At 29.9% G+C, this 16,429-nt stretch overlaps 1 protein-coding gene across 1 annotated transcript in view; it reads right to left on the bottom strand.

The window, feature by feature from the left end:
• Positions 1-6: 6 nt before the first annotated feature.
• The window catches only part of LOC106460663 (transmembrane protein 184B-like), a 35,298-nt gene continuing 18,875 nt past the window's right edge, over positions 7-16,429 (bottom strand). Inside the window, exons 5-10 of the mRNA XM_013920393.2 lie at positions 11,283-11,358; positions 6,741-6,832; positions 5,818-5,987; positions 2,525-2,769; positions 2,115-2,392; positions 7-833 (exon numbers count right to left, since the gene is read on the bottom strand). Coding sequence (XP_013775847.1) covers positions 2,117-2,392; positions 2,525-2,769; positions 5,818-5,987; positions 6,741-6,832; positions 11,283-11,358 — 859 coding nt within the window. The 3' untranslated portion in view covers positions 7-833; positions 2,115-2,116. The remainder of the gene's footprint in view (positions 834-2,114; positions 2,393-2,524; positions 2,770-5,817; positions 5,988-6,740; positions 6,833-11,282; positions 11,359-16,429) is intronic.

Below are 16,429 nucleotides of genomic sequence, written 5' to 3' on the forward strand. Positions count from 1 at the left end.
TATATATATATATATATATATATATACAGAATTGACTATTTTTTGTTCAGCTTCACTATACAACAGTAATAAACATTGCATTCTAAACAACAACTGCTTATAAAGACTTGTCTTATCTTTACCAGCCCTAGCAACATGTTAATGAATTCCAGAACTTCTAAGAGGAAGGGATGTCATGTACCATATTACACATATAATCAATAACTCAGAACCACTAAGCAAATTGACATGCTTAACTTCCAAAATGCTTTTACAGGGAATCCAATTGAACACTATTTCAGTGGAGGAAAGTCTCTAGCAGGCTTAGTAACAAGGAAGACGCATCTGGGCATTCTAGTCCCTGTGCAGAAATTGAAAGACTGGGTTACAACTTGATCAGCTGCCACACTTAAGGAAACAGTGAGTTCATCTAAAAGTAATCCGATACCTTAGGAACAATATCCTGCTTATAATTACACAGTCAACCTACTTATTATATAGGGTACAGTATACTATACCTAGACAGTCAATAGCCCCAACAAGTAATTTATCAAGTATCTATAGTTAAAATTATGTTTTACTTATATCAGATCTAGTATTTGTTGACAACCACAAAGTGTTTCTACAGATGTTCAGCATCCAATTTATACATATAGGGACTTTTTCTCTAGAGATAGAAAATTCCTTTGATATTATGACTTGTTCAACTAAACAAAATATTAAATTAGCAATAATCATAAAATTATTGTATCTCGATAAACAAACAGACTGCACCCACACATCACCACTCAAACAGGGTTTGAAATTGTTGCTTGGCTGATACCGCTTTAGTTAAGTAGATACTTGTGACATCTCTATGTAAAAGATAAACAAAAAATATATATATATATATTATACAAAACTACATTATATACCTGCAATGACAAATGCCTTTATTGCAGTTAAATTAAATGTGAAGAATTCTAGTAATATTTGTAAGAACTGGCCAATCCTTAATAACAATACGTGTACTTTATTACTGCTAGGAACTAAAAAAACCTAACATCTCATTAAAACATCAACTTCAACCAGCTCTACTTACCACAACTCTACAGGTTTGACAAACGTACTGCTAAACCTTGTTTAAAATGTTAAAAACTACGGTCACAGCTTCTCCAAATCTCCACTACAAAATTTTGGCCCAACATGCTCTGCATTTTTAATAATGTTGTCCAACAATATTTAAAAAAAGTTAGGCTAGTGAAACTACAAAGCAATGCTATAATTATAATATCAAGAGCAAACTTTATGTAGTTTCTTTCCATCTGTAATTATTTTTTGAGTGTCAATATATACTTAAGAAATGCTAACCAAATTTTTGATATCTGAAGTATTTTAAAACAAAAATGTAAAAAAAAATGTTTAGCTATGTTGTTAAACACACCATTTTCTTATAATCTATTTACCCATGGCTTGTCTTTTAATGTTTTGGTAGTAAAGACATTAGGGGATAGACACACAGTAACTTGAAAAAAAAAAGATATTTAATATTGTTATTTGTTTTATGGCTAATTATGCCATCAGCAGATATACATAATGACTGATGACTTTTTATGTTAAAAGAAATCTAATCACCTATAGCTTCTTTACAAATAATCATTTTATAAAAGGTAGAATAGATGTTTCAACTTCACTTTCACAAAAATAGTATCAAACTACTTATAATTTCTAAAAGATGAAAAGAAAAAAATATTAAAGGAGAGTTCTCTGCAAAATTAATGATCTGTGGCCATACATTAATAATAAACATACAAGTATATATATATATAAATATATATAATACAATTATGCACTTCATTTGATTCAACAATTCTTACTGCAACAACAAATGCATATACTGACTAGCTACAACAACAAGACATAGTGAAATGTCCACGATAAAAAGTTCAGCAGATTAAATGTTTTGGCTGATACAATAAAGATACAAAACTGAATAGGAAAAAAAAAGCATCACAATATATTTAAAACTTATGAACCAATCTATTTCCAATTAATATTTGACATAAGCTTGCTTTATTTTGTATAGTACTCTAGCCCATATGTAACAACAGGAAAAAAAAAAGAAAAACAGTACCAATATTTTATTACAACTTAACCTTTACTGAAATTCATCATCTGAGCTTAATAATGTGGTCTTCTCTGTGTAGTTCTGGTTCATTGGAGTAGCCTGTCTTCCTTGAATGGTGGTGGGGCGACGAGGGCCACGTGATCCTCTGTCAACATTCTCATCCTCCACACTACCAATTCTCATCCCCTGTACAGCTCCCCGGTGACCCAAAGCAGGGGGAGGAGCAGTGTATTGGGTGTACTGTTGGTACTGAGGGTGGAAGTTATGAATGGCATCATTCATGATGTCCTTTGGGTTCATGGTCTCCTGCAAAATTTCATAAAAATAAAATACTGAAATACAGTATTATTAAATCACCACTTGTAATAGATTTGTAATTAAGACACTAAATACAGTATTCAACTTGAAATTCACAGCTTGACATATAACTGTCCTTACCTTTAGACTGCTTGAAATGCTCTGCATGGTGACAGATCGTCCCTGAGATTCCTGTTGGTAATTTTGCATGTAAACCTGATATGGAAAGGCATACCGCAAGGCTAGTGAAGCAAAGAACATCTCAATACAGATAAGGAAGTTCTGATAGCCAGCAGACACAGTACCAGCACTAGCCATGGATATCCCCTGATTAGAATAGATGGGAGAAATCACACCAGCATTCTCTAGCACTGCTAAGATTACACCTGGAAATTAACACAGAAAGCAAAAAAAATTGAAAATTAATTAATACTTTTTAAAATTCAACATATATATTGACAAAGCAAAGGCAACATTAGGTGTAAATCTGTTTTCTGATTTTAGCTATACTTTTTAACTGTTTTTAAATCTTAGCATTGTTTGGTTAAGTAAAACATCTACAGCATTATGCTGTTTATTGAATTTTGTACAAAGCTACTAGAGGGCTATATTCTCTAGCCATCCCTAATCTTGAAGTGACAGACTAGAGAGAAGGCAACTAGTTAACACCACTCATCACCAGTTCATGAGCTACTCTTTACCAGTGAATAATGGGATTGACTGTCACATTATAACACCCACATGACTGAAAAGGCAAACATGTCCGGTGATGTGTTTGAACTAGCAACCCACAATTTGCAAATAGAGTGGCCTAAGCACCAGACCATGCCAAGCTTCACTTACAGTAAATACTAAACAATTATGTAAATGTTATTGTATTTTACTTAACTATCATTTTTACTTTTAACTAATTCATAAACATTTTAGTTTCAAGCTTAAAAACTTTTGAAACATATGTGCACCCAGAAGTATGAAATTGATTCAGAAATTTATTTTGTGATAAATCTACCAGACAGAAATAACAGAATAAAACTGCTACACACTACAGTTGACTTACCAAGTTATTAACTGTAAGGATTTTAAAGTTAAAATTTTAAATGCACTTACATATGCATATGTGTAGCTGTAATAAATTTTCATAATTTATGAGGCTTTCAACAAAGTTACTAATATTACACAGAGTGAAATATATGTACATCATACATTATTTGCAGTATTGTATACTGATCCTTCAATATGAATTACCATGTCATTAAAAAGATCTTTTCTATCAGAAATTGACAACCAACCAAAGATCATTAAAAATTTTTATAATGTCTTAGAATAGCTATTTTGAGCCTGAGGTTCAATGATAATTAAAACATTTAATTTTGTTCCCTTTTTTTGTCTATGAGTAATCCTTTGATACAAGTTATTTTCAGAAAGTAATCAAATGTTAACTCTCTCCACTAAATATATATAAAGTCACCTTAGTTTATTAAAGTATGTTAAAAAAACTGCTTTTTTTTGTTTCAGAAAAAAAAAATCAAATAAAATGTTAACAGCAACTAAAGTGTGGCTCTACTTGCATGTATGTTTACCAACTGGTGGCCTAAAACAGAAATATTGTTTTAATTTTTATGTCAGGTGAATTACATCTTATCTCTACATTGCATTTTTAGATATTATTTTCTTTTACTTTTTAGCATGAAAATTATCTTCTTACGGATTATGAAACTTGAATATTCAAACTCAAACAGCAACTTTTCTATCCTTTTGGTTTGATGATAGTTATGAATATATAACTTACATAGGAAACTGGCAAAATCAGTGACCAAAAACCCATATTCAAGTAGTATCTCACTGAAATTGTGTGCATGAAAATATTTATATACAAATTATAAATCATTTTAGCATGACTAATGACTGTAAAGGTAAGATAATTTCATACAGATCATGGTTTCTACAGTTTTATTTCTAAAAGAACAAAAGATGGAATCTACTAATGAAAAAAAAACAGAAAGATAAAATGTCAGAATTTCCTCATCATTTATCCTAATAACAAATCCAGTTTTAAATGTTTGTATTAATTTTTAACAGAAGAAAACATCTTTATACAGTACTTCATGACATATTAAAATATCTAAGCAATACAAGTTGAAGAAGAGTTGAAATATAGGTGGCAGGGAAAGGGTGGGGGGAGTCAGGAAACTTGTGTGAGCACAATGAGGCAAAATGATGCATACTGTGAATATATCAGGTGAACTTGAGACTATTTAAGAAATGTTTTCAGATACATGCAGTATTCACATTAAAACATTTTTATGAGTAAATGCACTGATTTTAACACCAGAGATAAAAAAACTGCTTTATAATAAATCCTAGGCACATAGATTAAAATTACTTTTATGTTGCTCTTATAATCCCTTTCACTAAAGTATTATATAATAATTTTCAATATGACAGATCTTTTGTCTGCATTTTGTTTTAATTCAACACTACAACATCCACATCATTTGCTGTGATATTGTGGGCAAAGATGTTTTGTTCCACTGTATGGAATTGACCAAGCAGCAGTCTGACTCGGATGTAGTAAAGTCTATCTTCAAGATCTTGTACTATGAGGAGGACCTTGTGGCAGCAAAAACAGTGTGGACAAAACAATGCAATGAAAAAACATTCAATTGTTACTACAGTTATAAAGTCATAAACTTTAAAAAATTCAAAATTCTGTTGTTTTTATGATTTGTGTAAAAATATAAGGTATCCCATTTTTTTCAAGTGTCTTGGTTCACCCCAGGACCAAAACAATTAAAATGCTAATGCAAACACTGTACTTGGCCAGGTTTTGTTCTTGTTATGGGTTCTTTTTTCAAGAAATCAAGATATTGAAATAAAATCATAATTTACATGAAATTTTCTTATAGTCAGTGGTTAAACATGCTAAAATGACTTTCTTTTTTATAATCACCTTATTTGCATATGTAAAAATCTTTTATTTACACAACAGCTACCCCTCTGAACAAAATGTTAACATCTCTAATTTTGTTTCTGTTTACCCTATTGACCTAAAATTGGTATAAAAAATTACATTTTTTTCTTTACATTTCAATAAGATACTAACTTGAAAACAAACTATAATAAATACTTTTGGTCAATGATCTTGACAATCCTCCTTTCTCTTTTGTTAACTTAGATTAAAATATTTTTAATAAGTATTAAAATTTCATTAGGGCTTTACCTATAATTCTGATTCAGATAGACGTGATTATACACGTGAGTTATGAATGTAGTAAACTGACCAATTGACCACTGCAGTAATGACATTTTGCATGAATTAAATAAGCTTTGTACATTTCTTGTTCCAAAATAAATTGTATATTTAAACAAAATGTTTTGCTTGTTTACATTCAGTTAAGTATTTGAAACAAAACAACACTCCAGAAACTTCTTACCTTGCCAAAATGAAAGAAAAATGACTGACTTGACTGTGCAAAATTTCCAAACTGGTTCATAGGGGGACAAAAGCTCTTTGGTGGCAAAGTAAAATAGCACAAGTCCATACAATGCCAGAGAAACACTAATGTTGTAGATTATGGTGATATACAAATATCCACTGTCAGGTCTGGAGAGAGACAAATATAAATATCACTTCAAAAAATGAACACAGACAAAAAATATTGAAAAAAACCTATAATTTCAGGAGCAAAAAAAGTAAAAATGGCTTCTTATCAATGTATTTACTAACCAGCAGTTCATTGAGGATCATTATTCTTAAGTAACAAATATACAAGACAAATGACCACCATATTTTAATCGATGTGTGGTTTTATCAACTTCATATATTTCATGAAACAAAACTATTGAATTCTGAGGCCTCCAAGTCACTCGTGTTGAAATACTTAAATTTTGAACCATTAATTTCTGGTGCCCTCATCATTTTCCTATTATATTTTCTGTCTGAAAGATTAAATATTCAAAGTTTGAAATAACAAAATTTTATCTATCAAGTAGAGTTCTTTGATGGGATGACATTCAAGACCAGTGTTTTCAAATATATATAATTTCAATATTCCTTGATGGTATTTCAAGCACTCTGTTAAAATATCCTCTCAACAAAAGTTTAGTTCTAAAATACAAAGCTATTTATGAACTGGCATGATTTTTACATTGCTTTTCTATATTTAACTTGTTTACATGTTTTGTATCTATTACAATATTAACCCTTCTTGCTAACAAATGTTTGTAACTTGTGTTCTATATTTTCACACATCTTTATGTATAATTTAGTATATTCTTATGTTATAACAAATTTGGCTTATGTGACTGGGTAAAATCAAGTGCTTTACGTGTTGCCCACATGGTGAATGTACCTTACCTCCAATCTCCATCAGAGTACTTTCCAAATGGCTGCAGAATCAATGTTATCACTGACATCAGAGGTTTTACACCACAAAACTGAAGTGTGGCCTATAAGCAAAATGTTTTTATCAAAAAAAATTATTCATGTATTGTTTCAACTAAAACACAATTAAAAATTCCAACAAACTGAAATGGTCATATACATATAAATGTAAACAAAAATTCAACTTCTACCTTAAAAAATATCTTCACTTACTCCATACTAATACGTAAATGAATGTTTATCTGTGATTTACTGATATTTTAAATCATCATTCTGAATACATTATTATTATTATTTTTGTTTTTAAATTTTCTTTTATTTCCAACACTTAACCGGTATATCTGTAATCTTAAGTTCTATAATTTGTCTTTAATATTCCCTAATATCAATAAACTTGTAATAATTTTTATAGTTTTCTTATGAATTCTTACTATATTGCACAGAAAACTAAATGATAATTAGAAATTTAGTATTTTATCTATAACAAGGCAAAACCATACATGATGTCAATGACCCCCACCTCCTTCCCCGTTTATTTTATGAAAATTTAGTATCTGATCGTCCGTCAGGTAACCTGATATGTAAACTGTTCAGTCATCCTACATTCAGGAAACAAATGTTTGGAAGAGTTTTTACATCTTTATATTCATTAGCATTTCAATTCAATATGGAGTATGACCAACATAAACAACAAAGACAGCCTAGCAATGATGCTGCAAGATTGAAATCAGTCTAAATACGGTCTTGATGTGTCTTCAACCAATTTCTGAAAAGAGTTGTTCCAAGGCATCCTTGACAACGCAAAGAATCTTCCAAGAACATTCCATACAAACTCAATGGGATTGAAACTTGGTGGGAATGCAAAGCCATTGTGACAGCACAAAATATCATAGAATATAGTAAGTAACTGTACCATTAATTTTCGTTTTTTACTGAATTTGCATATAAAACTGTGGATTGATATATCCACTAACATTTATTCCTGTTCAATCATATTTCCATCAATGCCATATGAATATGGGATCTTAACTGACTTCAGATTCTCTCCTAATGAGTAAATGTCTGTCAGCTGACTGCAGAGTGAAGCATAACTCATCAACAGATAGAATACTGCTCCAAATGTTAGTCTACTGAAAATGTTCTTGGCACCATTGCAAGCAAGCTAGCTATTCTGTGCTTTGCTGAGAATGGAGTAGCTGAGAACTGTTTCATTGGTCTAGAAGAAGTTTCACATTCTGTAAGTGAAACTTGTAGCCAATTTTATGCTTTAATTAGTTTGCTTCTATTCATACTGGCTCTCCATCAAAATATCCAAATGTCTTCTGTCTAGCCATAATCAAAGAACAGTTTAGTGTACTAACCTCTTTAATTCTCTTCAAAGTTACAAATAACACAAGCATGATGACTATGGGATAACATGACTGATCATCAAATGCATAAAAAAGAATTGAGAGGTATTCGACTACATCTTAAAAATGTGATTTTGACTTTTCATAAATATAATATTACAAATACCACTCATCATTTGTTGCGTTCAGAGCATTTCTGATTATTTAAAATAAAAATAGCATGTCACAGAATTCTCATAATTTTTTTTAAATGGAAAATGAAATTCCATCTCATATATGATCTCATGCTCTTAGTAATGGTGAAATCCACACCAAATTGTTCCTTTTTTTTCAAGTTTACTATCATATAAAATGACAGGAAAATAGATATAATTAACCCACAGGTTAAATTGACAAGTAAGAAATTATTTCACTTGAAAGTACTCAATCCTTCGTAAATATCATATCTTTCTTTCTTTGCTACACGTGTCATACACATTTGCTTTGTGATTTTGTAAAAAAGACCTTGAACTGACATGTAGAACTAAAATTTGGTTGTATATTAAAAACATTAAATGGAAAATATGACACTTCAAGAAAATTCTTGTGAGCTGATCAGTTATACCTGCTTAGAGCATGCAACTGGTACTGTTGTGAGAGCTTACAAAGTAATGGTAAACATTTGCCAGTGGCCAAAATAAATAGTTAGTTTCAAGCCCAGCTTTACAACTGTGATTTTTCTATCCATTTCAACAGAATACAAGACACATATCACTTTATATATTCAGTTCACTTTTTCAAAGTTACAAAAAGTTGTATTTATGCATAATTAGAATTTCAAAAATTCGCCCAACTTTATTGTTATTATCTGGTCTATATGATATAGAGATGCACCACATGAGAATAAGCTGTAGCTAAAAATCTTGAAAGGCACACCAGAGGTCTTAAGGTCTCATCAAAGTCCAGGGATAAAGCCCTGGCAGGGGTTTCAAAGGTGGAATGTTGCCCCCTATATTTCAAGTTTGAAAAATACTGAAATTGTATCTTGTTGCAGTGTAATGTTGTAATATCAATCATAATTCAAAATAACTTACAGGAATGAAGGTTTTCATTGTATGTACATACAATACATATGTGTCTGTGTGTGTGTGTATGTATATATATATATATATATGTGTGTTAATTTATAGGTGTACATAGACCTAGTAACTGTTTTTAATGTTAACCTTTATATTGACATTTGTCAGTTTATCATTACAGCTATTAATGCCAAAACGTAATCATTAGACTATCAAGATAGATATCAAAAGTTGAAGTTACTGCTAATTCAACTTAACATTAAGACTACATGAACAATAACAAGAACATTCAATTTCACACTTAGTAGACTTTTAACATCAGATCTAATGTCTTTATAGTTAACAAATATATATATATATATGTGTACAGCAGATTTTCTACACAAAATAATATATAACAAGACTAGTAGGCACTTTAAATAAACCTGACTAGTTTCAAAATTATGTGCTCTAAAACACCATAATATCTTTCTACTGTTGACACTGATGAATATGCATCGAAACGATACATTCTTGCTGGTAAAACTTCATAAAAGCTGAATGCCTGCTTGTAGCATTCTTGGTCACTACAGTTCATTAGTCTATGCACAATGGTTATCAAGTCTGCTTATTACATAGTACAGTTCCTATGTATCAACTAATATCATAATAATCCTAAATCATGGCATCACTTTCGTTCCCACAGCTAATATTATTCAACTATTGTACTGCTACATCAGGTGATGGCAAAGACATAGCATCCATATAAGCTATGCCCAGGCCTACACATATCTTGACAGATAAAAAGTTATGAAAGATGGTGAGAATGACGCAAGTTATGTTAAATTACCATTATACATATATATATATATATTCTTGCTATTGGAGCCAAACATTTTTTTAAAAATTATGCACAAAACCAGTGAGCTATATCTATATACCTAATTACATTTGCAATTATACCACCTATTATGCACCCCCATTGAAAAAAATATCTCCTTGAATTTAGTGAATCTCAAGATTTACACATATGAGTATCTTGCAAACAATGCATGTTTCAAGTTTTGTGTTTTTACTTTGATAATTAAGACATTTAACCCAAATTAATACTTCTGAATTTCTGAAACTACTTGAGCTCTGTTAGAAATAAGTGAAAATCAAGATTTTACACATGTTATTAGTGTAGCTCAAGTGTACCTTGAATATGGGTTTCAAAGTTACTACAAATTTGGAGTAGCATTTCTAACATGCATAACCCTAAAAAAAAACATACATTCTATCAAAATCAGTAATATCAATCTATATACTTGTGAACAGTACCATAAGATATTCTTCAAGCACTATAAATGTAATGAAAAATTTACAAAAAGTTGGACTATATAGAAACAAACATATGGCTAGGATAGCCAGGAAAAAAGATGTTCTGAAATAAATTTTGTTTCAAGATCTTCAGAAGAACTGTACAAGTTTTAATTTACTTCTTTCTAAAAGTTTAAACAAGATTTATAGTAAGGGCACAAATAAAGCTTGCTAGAATTTCAGCATCATAAGGAAAATGTTAGTAAAGAGGAAAATAAAACAAATGAAAAATATAAAAAATAGTTTTTAAAAACTGTGTTATGTTGTTAATAATATACATATAAATTTACTAATGATATCAGTAACATTTCATACTTCCCACAGATTTGTTCTTTTTTACCTGTTTTTAGTTTTTAATTCAAACACAAATGCAGATTACTCAATTTTTATAAATTAGAGCCAAAATTCTCACATTATAAAATATCATAAATTGATTTTTACAAAATAATTTAAGTAATGCCTATTTTCTTTTTGCTGTAGTTTTGGTTTATGGTAGAAAATACACGTGTTTGTAAACTTTCAAAAACCAAATTGTAATAATGACTTATAAGTATTGTACCATTGACTATTAAATTTTTTTATAGAATTAATATTCACAGAAGAAAAATTACCATATACAGAAACTTTATGTTACTTTAAGAAACGTATTTGAAATAGATGTATTATTCCACATTTATTATTATTTATAAGTTTAACTTAGCATATTTCAATATTTATTCCCAAGTATTTAACAAAACTAGTACTGTTCAAAGAGAATACTGTAAAGTTACCTGTTTACAAAAACGTAAAAAGCCTATAGTGTAGGTCTTTCCAGTTAGACAACATGACCCATACCAAAAACTAGACCTAGAAAGAAATAGTTTATTACACAGTGTCTGTGATAAATTTATATTTCTAAGCAAGAAGAGTATCTATTATGTAGAATCTCTCTCACACACACACACGTTCAACAAGCATGAGACGCAACAACTCTAAAGCTTTTGGAAGGAGGAGGGAGGTCTTTCTTTTTTGAGTAATATGAGAGATATGACACATATTGGAAGTTCAGTGATGTCACGTAGCCATTTGTAAGAGTTGATCATTACAGTTTGTTAGTGTGTGTGTGTTAATTTACATATTTGTATGTGTAATTTAGAATAGACATAAGAAAAAACTAAATGGAAATTAAGAGCAGTTGTAATTAAATATAAATCACATTACAGAAGTTAAATTAGCATGGTAACAAAATACAGAAATTGTATATATTTCAACACTGGATATGAAAATAACTAATTTATTTTCCAACATCTGTTCAGACAATTTTTAATACAAATTGTATTAACATCTTACTACATATAGTGTATTACAGGTGTTCTGATTTAGTAGCTCTTATCAAATTACTCTTTGTTTGACTTATAAAAACAATTTTTTCACCTTCTCTGTTGTTTTGGTATATAAGTTAGTTAACTTTCAGTTATTACTTTTTTAACATTTTTCTTTAAGTTAATCTTTCTACTATGTCTGTTCAAAACCACTCTATACATAAACATGCACCACATGGATACAAATGTTACAATCCATACTTTTCATCTCCTGGAAACAATCCAATGTTGTCCCACCACTTAATAGTACTTCTATATTATCATAACATATGTGTAACTGTCACTCATCTCTAACAGCAGAAGATTTACTTTTCAAAAGCATTAAAGGATGGAAAGTGTACAGTAAAATAATTTCAAATTTGCAAATTTCCACTAACATTACAGTTGTTTACAACAGTAATAAATTACTGTAACATACGTGTTCCACACCTATAAAGTATAACAAAAAAAAGAAACTTTTAAATACTGTATTCAAAACATAAATTAATCAAATGTATAACTGCAAAAAGGTTAGTGTACTCTTTCCATTTATCTAATACAGTTGTATTATATGTTGTATAACGAATAATAAAGGTATATATAATAGTCCTTATTAAAATTATAAGTGGTAAAGAGGCCATTTTTAGGGTGCAAATTTTTAATCTGTATGTAGAAATGACTTATTATCAGAATTGGAATTTTTTATCTGAACCACACCATATGCTCATGTGGGCCAAGTGACCTGCCCAATGACCCTTAGTTTTCAAGTATAACAATCTTTAACTTTGAACTACTGATCAGAGAAAAAACAGGCAACCAACAATACATGCCATTACAAGGGCTTTGTCTTGCTCTTTCAACCGAATAAAAGGACCAACTATCACTTTAATAGCATGCCCACAGCTGAAAGTGCAGAGCATGTAGAGTAGCAACACACCTCAAACCTCAGATCCTTCAATCCACAGCCCAACAGGCTAACCACTAGGCCACACCCAACCCTATTGTAAAACAGAGAATATTTTGTCAATACTAAAAATATTTTAAATATATTTTATAATGACAAAATATCAATAAACTAGAAATGATGCCAGAAAATCTTATCACTGGGTAAATAACAAAAATTAGAAATTTGTTTAGAAATTAAGGTATTTTATTTAATTGCTTAGAGAAAAATAACCAGTTACAAAGTCAATCCATTTTAAAAAAATAATGTTTAATTTTCTTTGGTAAAATACACTGAATTTCAAATGAGCAGCAAATGACTTTTGGAGGTGAATAAAATTTACTTGTATAAAGTTAGTAGGGTTTGTATTTTTCAATGCAAAGATACACAAAGGGCTACATATGCTTGGTCCAACATTGTTGTAAATCCATAAATTTACCACTGACAAATTGGAGGACAAAGTTGGCATGGAGGATTTTTATTAAAAGATTTTGTTTAGATTTGGTAATTATTTACAAAAATTATCTATATTTATTCAGTTTTTCCAGATCACATGGATATATCAACAATTTTTTTTATGCATTTTCTAAAGCTTTGAAGTGATTGTTTATTTTAGCACAAAGACACACAATGAGCTATCTGCACTATGTCCATATCAGAGAACTGAGCCCTGGATTTTAGGTTGTAAGTCCATAAACTTGCTACTGACCCATTGGGGGGAAAAAGTTGAAATGAAAATGTAAGAGCAACTTCATCCTGTGAAGAAAAATACCCAAGTTTATATATATAATGTGTATTTACTCAATTTCTAAATGAACAGCACATTTATTTAAAATTGCCTAACAGATAACATATTGACTGCATGGATACTGCCAGTATTTAAAACAGCTTATTTAATTAGATATTATAGTGCAAAAATAGATTAATTCTTATGAATGGATAACCCCATACTTAATTAACTACTCCATAAAGACATTTATGTGTATCTGATGTTTTATTTATTATTCTGGACTCTGGGACCAGACTGAACCAATACCAGTGAAATAAAGCAACAAACTGTTTCTCTCCTTAAACAGTTATATCAAGTGCTACAGAAAGAAACTAGTTGGAAACCTATTCTGATAATAGCTGAGAACAGGAAAAACGACTCAGATGAATTTCAATAAGTTGGGTAAAGTTAACTGACTGAGAAAACACATACATCTGTACTCAACCTTGATCGGTAAATCACCTTCTTCCTGAATTTTATTTCAAAAATATTAAAATGAGCTGAATATCAGTGAAACAGGAAATTAATTAATCTACAAAGCTGAAGTATTTAAAAAAAAACTTGGAATAATAATTGTCATAAGTAGATGCATGATAAGTATTCTCATTAAAGAGAGCAATATCCCGGCTAACAATTACAAAATGTATGATAATATAAAACAAATTTAGCAAATAAGAGACAATTAAATTACTTTGCTACAATGGTCTCACTGTAGTTATTCTATACCTTAAACAACAGTCTTATAACTTACTAAGTTTACAACAAATAATAGAAAAAAGTCTGTTCCCCTTTGGATCATCCTCATCTTTAATTGTATGAAAATGACTTCAATTCTAAAACTTATCCATGGTTTGAAAGATATAAGCAAAATGAACAAGATCTTTGCATAATCTTCATCAATGACCATGAGTCACTTTGCCCTTTAAAGACAGAGTTCCACACTGCAAAGAATGCTGCTATTTAGTCTGATGAGTGAAAAAACTGTTGAGTGAATTGATCTCACAATATGCTCCTGCATATACTTTAAAACATTCAAATTCTGGGAACTTGTGTGATAAATAAGGGATCATCTCTACTCAAGTTGGCCATGTCTGTCTCCTATCTAGCAAATTTCTATAAAGATTGGCAAAACTTCATAAAATCGAAGGAGTTGACTGTACAATGTTTATCACTTTAGAAACTGAGAAAAAATATATAAAATTGACATTACCCCAAGAAAAGAAACTTCAACTACAGAATCATGCTTTTACATATTACATTAGAAACACTGAAAGCCCAGTGACAAGTGTATGTACATTCCTCAAGAAGAGAGAAAAATTATATTTTGGTTAACACTGAAGCAGTACTACAGTTCATAATGTGGAATGTTTTTTCAATTCTTTATTATTAGAAAGAATTTTTACGTTAGTAGAATGCTCTTAAAAAGCTATTTTACTATCATAACATTTGTATCTTTTATGGCTTAGAAATAACATTCAAGTTAACTATATACAAAAAAATCTTGTATTTGGTTGGGTAAGGATAGCCACACAGAATTTAGTAGTTATATGAAACAGGATACATCAGCAATGTTTAGTTAATGCAAACATACTTTTCTATTGTTACACACGCATCTTAGAGTTAGGAAAGAGTTGAATAAAAAAAAAAAAGGTTACAGGTGAATTAAGCACTTGCTTGAAGAACATAAACACATTCCACTTTTATCGCATGGTAGCTACCCTAATGCATAGTTGACCAGTATGTTTATCTTATGGTCAAACTTTCAATTGAGAGGATATAGTGAAGAAGTATCAAATCACTGAGAAAGATCAAAATTGTAACCTATTCTGTCAGTGGGATTAACGACAACTCATTAACACTTGGTTGATAACAAGCAAAATAATGAGGCTTGAAAATCTTAAGAGATAAAGTGGTGACTAAAGTCCAGATCAACAAAGCTAATGATCTTATGGAAGGGGACAAACACCCAATTAACTCTTTTGTAACCATTTTGTGCTTGTTATAGCTATAACTTTTAAATTAGTAAGCGTATCTTAACGAAATTTTTTCAGATTATCATTAAACATTACAAGGCTTTTATACACATAATATCAGAATTTTTCAATTAATTTTTTTCTCATGCCTTTTTTCTTTTCGCATGTTGATTATCCTAATGCAAAATAATTTTGATTTTAAGATTAAAAATACTTTTATGCATCAGAAAATTTTCAAATTTCACATGCAAAATCTTTACAATGCTTAGACAATTATCAAATGTTTTTTAAGAAAAATTGTTATATTTTAACTGTTATTTTCACTAACGAATCTCTGTACAGGTTCGGTCAATTGGACCACCATAAAAAATTAGGAAATAAATATAAATTATGCTTTTTTTTCTAGAATGACTACATATTATAACACAAAAACACAAATGTTTATTCTAAATAGCTTGAATGTCATAACATTACACATTTCTATATATATATATTTATTGTTTTTTATTATATTGACATTCTAGCTGTGCCTGGCTAACATTACAGAAATTGCAATGATGTGGCACTCATGTTACCATATCCAAGAATATAAAACTTGCCTTTAGTCTTTACAAAATGACCTGTCTTGGCTGTGTTTTAGTGGACTAGTATTTTGTAAAATACAGTCACATTTCAGTTATAATACATTATATATGTATATACATTATTAGTATTTACAAAGAAGTTCTTAAACTTATTTTTTTTAAAACAGAACAGTAAATAAAGAAGTATAGAAAAGAATTATCTCATCTAGTTACAAACTTTGTACTCCTTTGCTGCTTGCCATAGGCTGCTAGGCCTTATCAATTTTGCATGTGGAGGATGTGAAACAAATATTTTTTAGGCTTTAGAT

The sequence above is a fragment of the Limulus polyphemus genome, unplaced genomic scaffold (genome assembly GCF_000517525.1).
Source record: "Limulus polyphemus unplaced genomic scaffold, Limulus_polyphemus-2.1.2 Scaffold34, whole genome shotgun sequence".
Taxonomy (NCBI): Eukaryota; Metazoa; Arthropoda; class Merostomata; order Xiphosura; family Limulidae; genus Limulus; species Limulus polyphemus.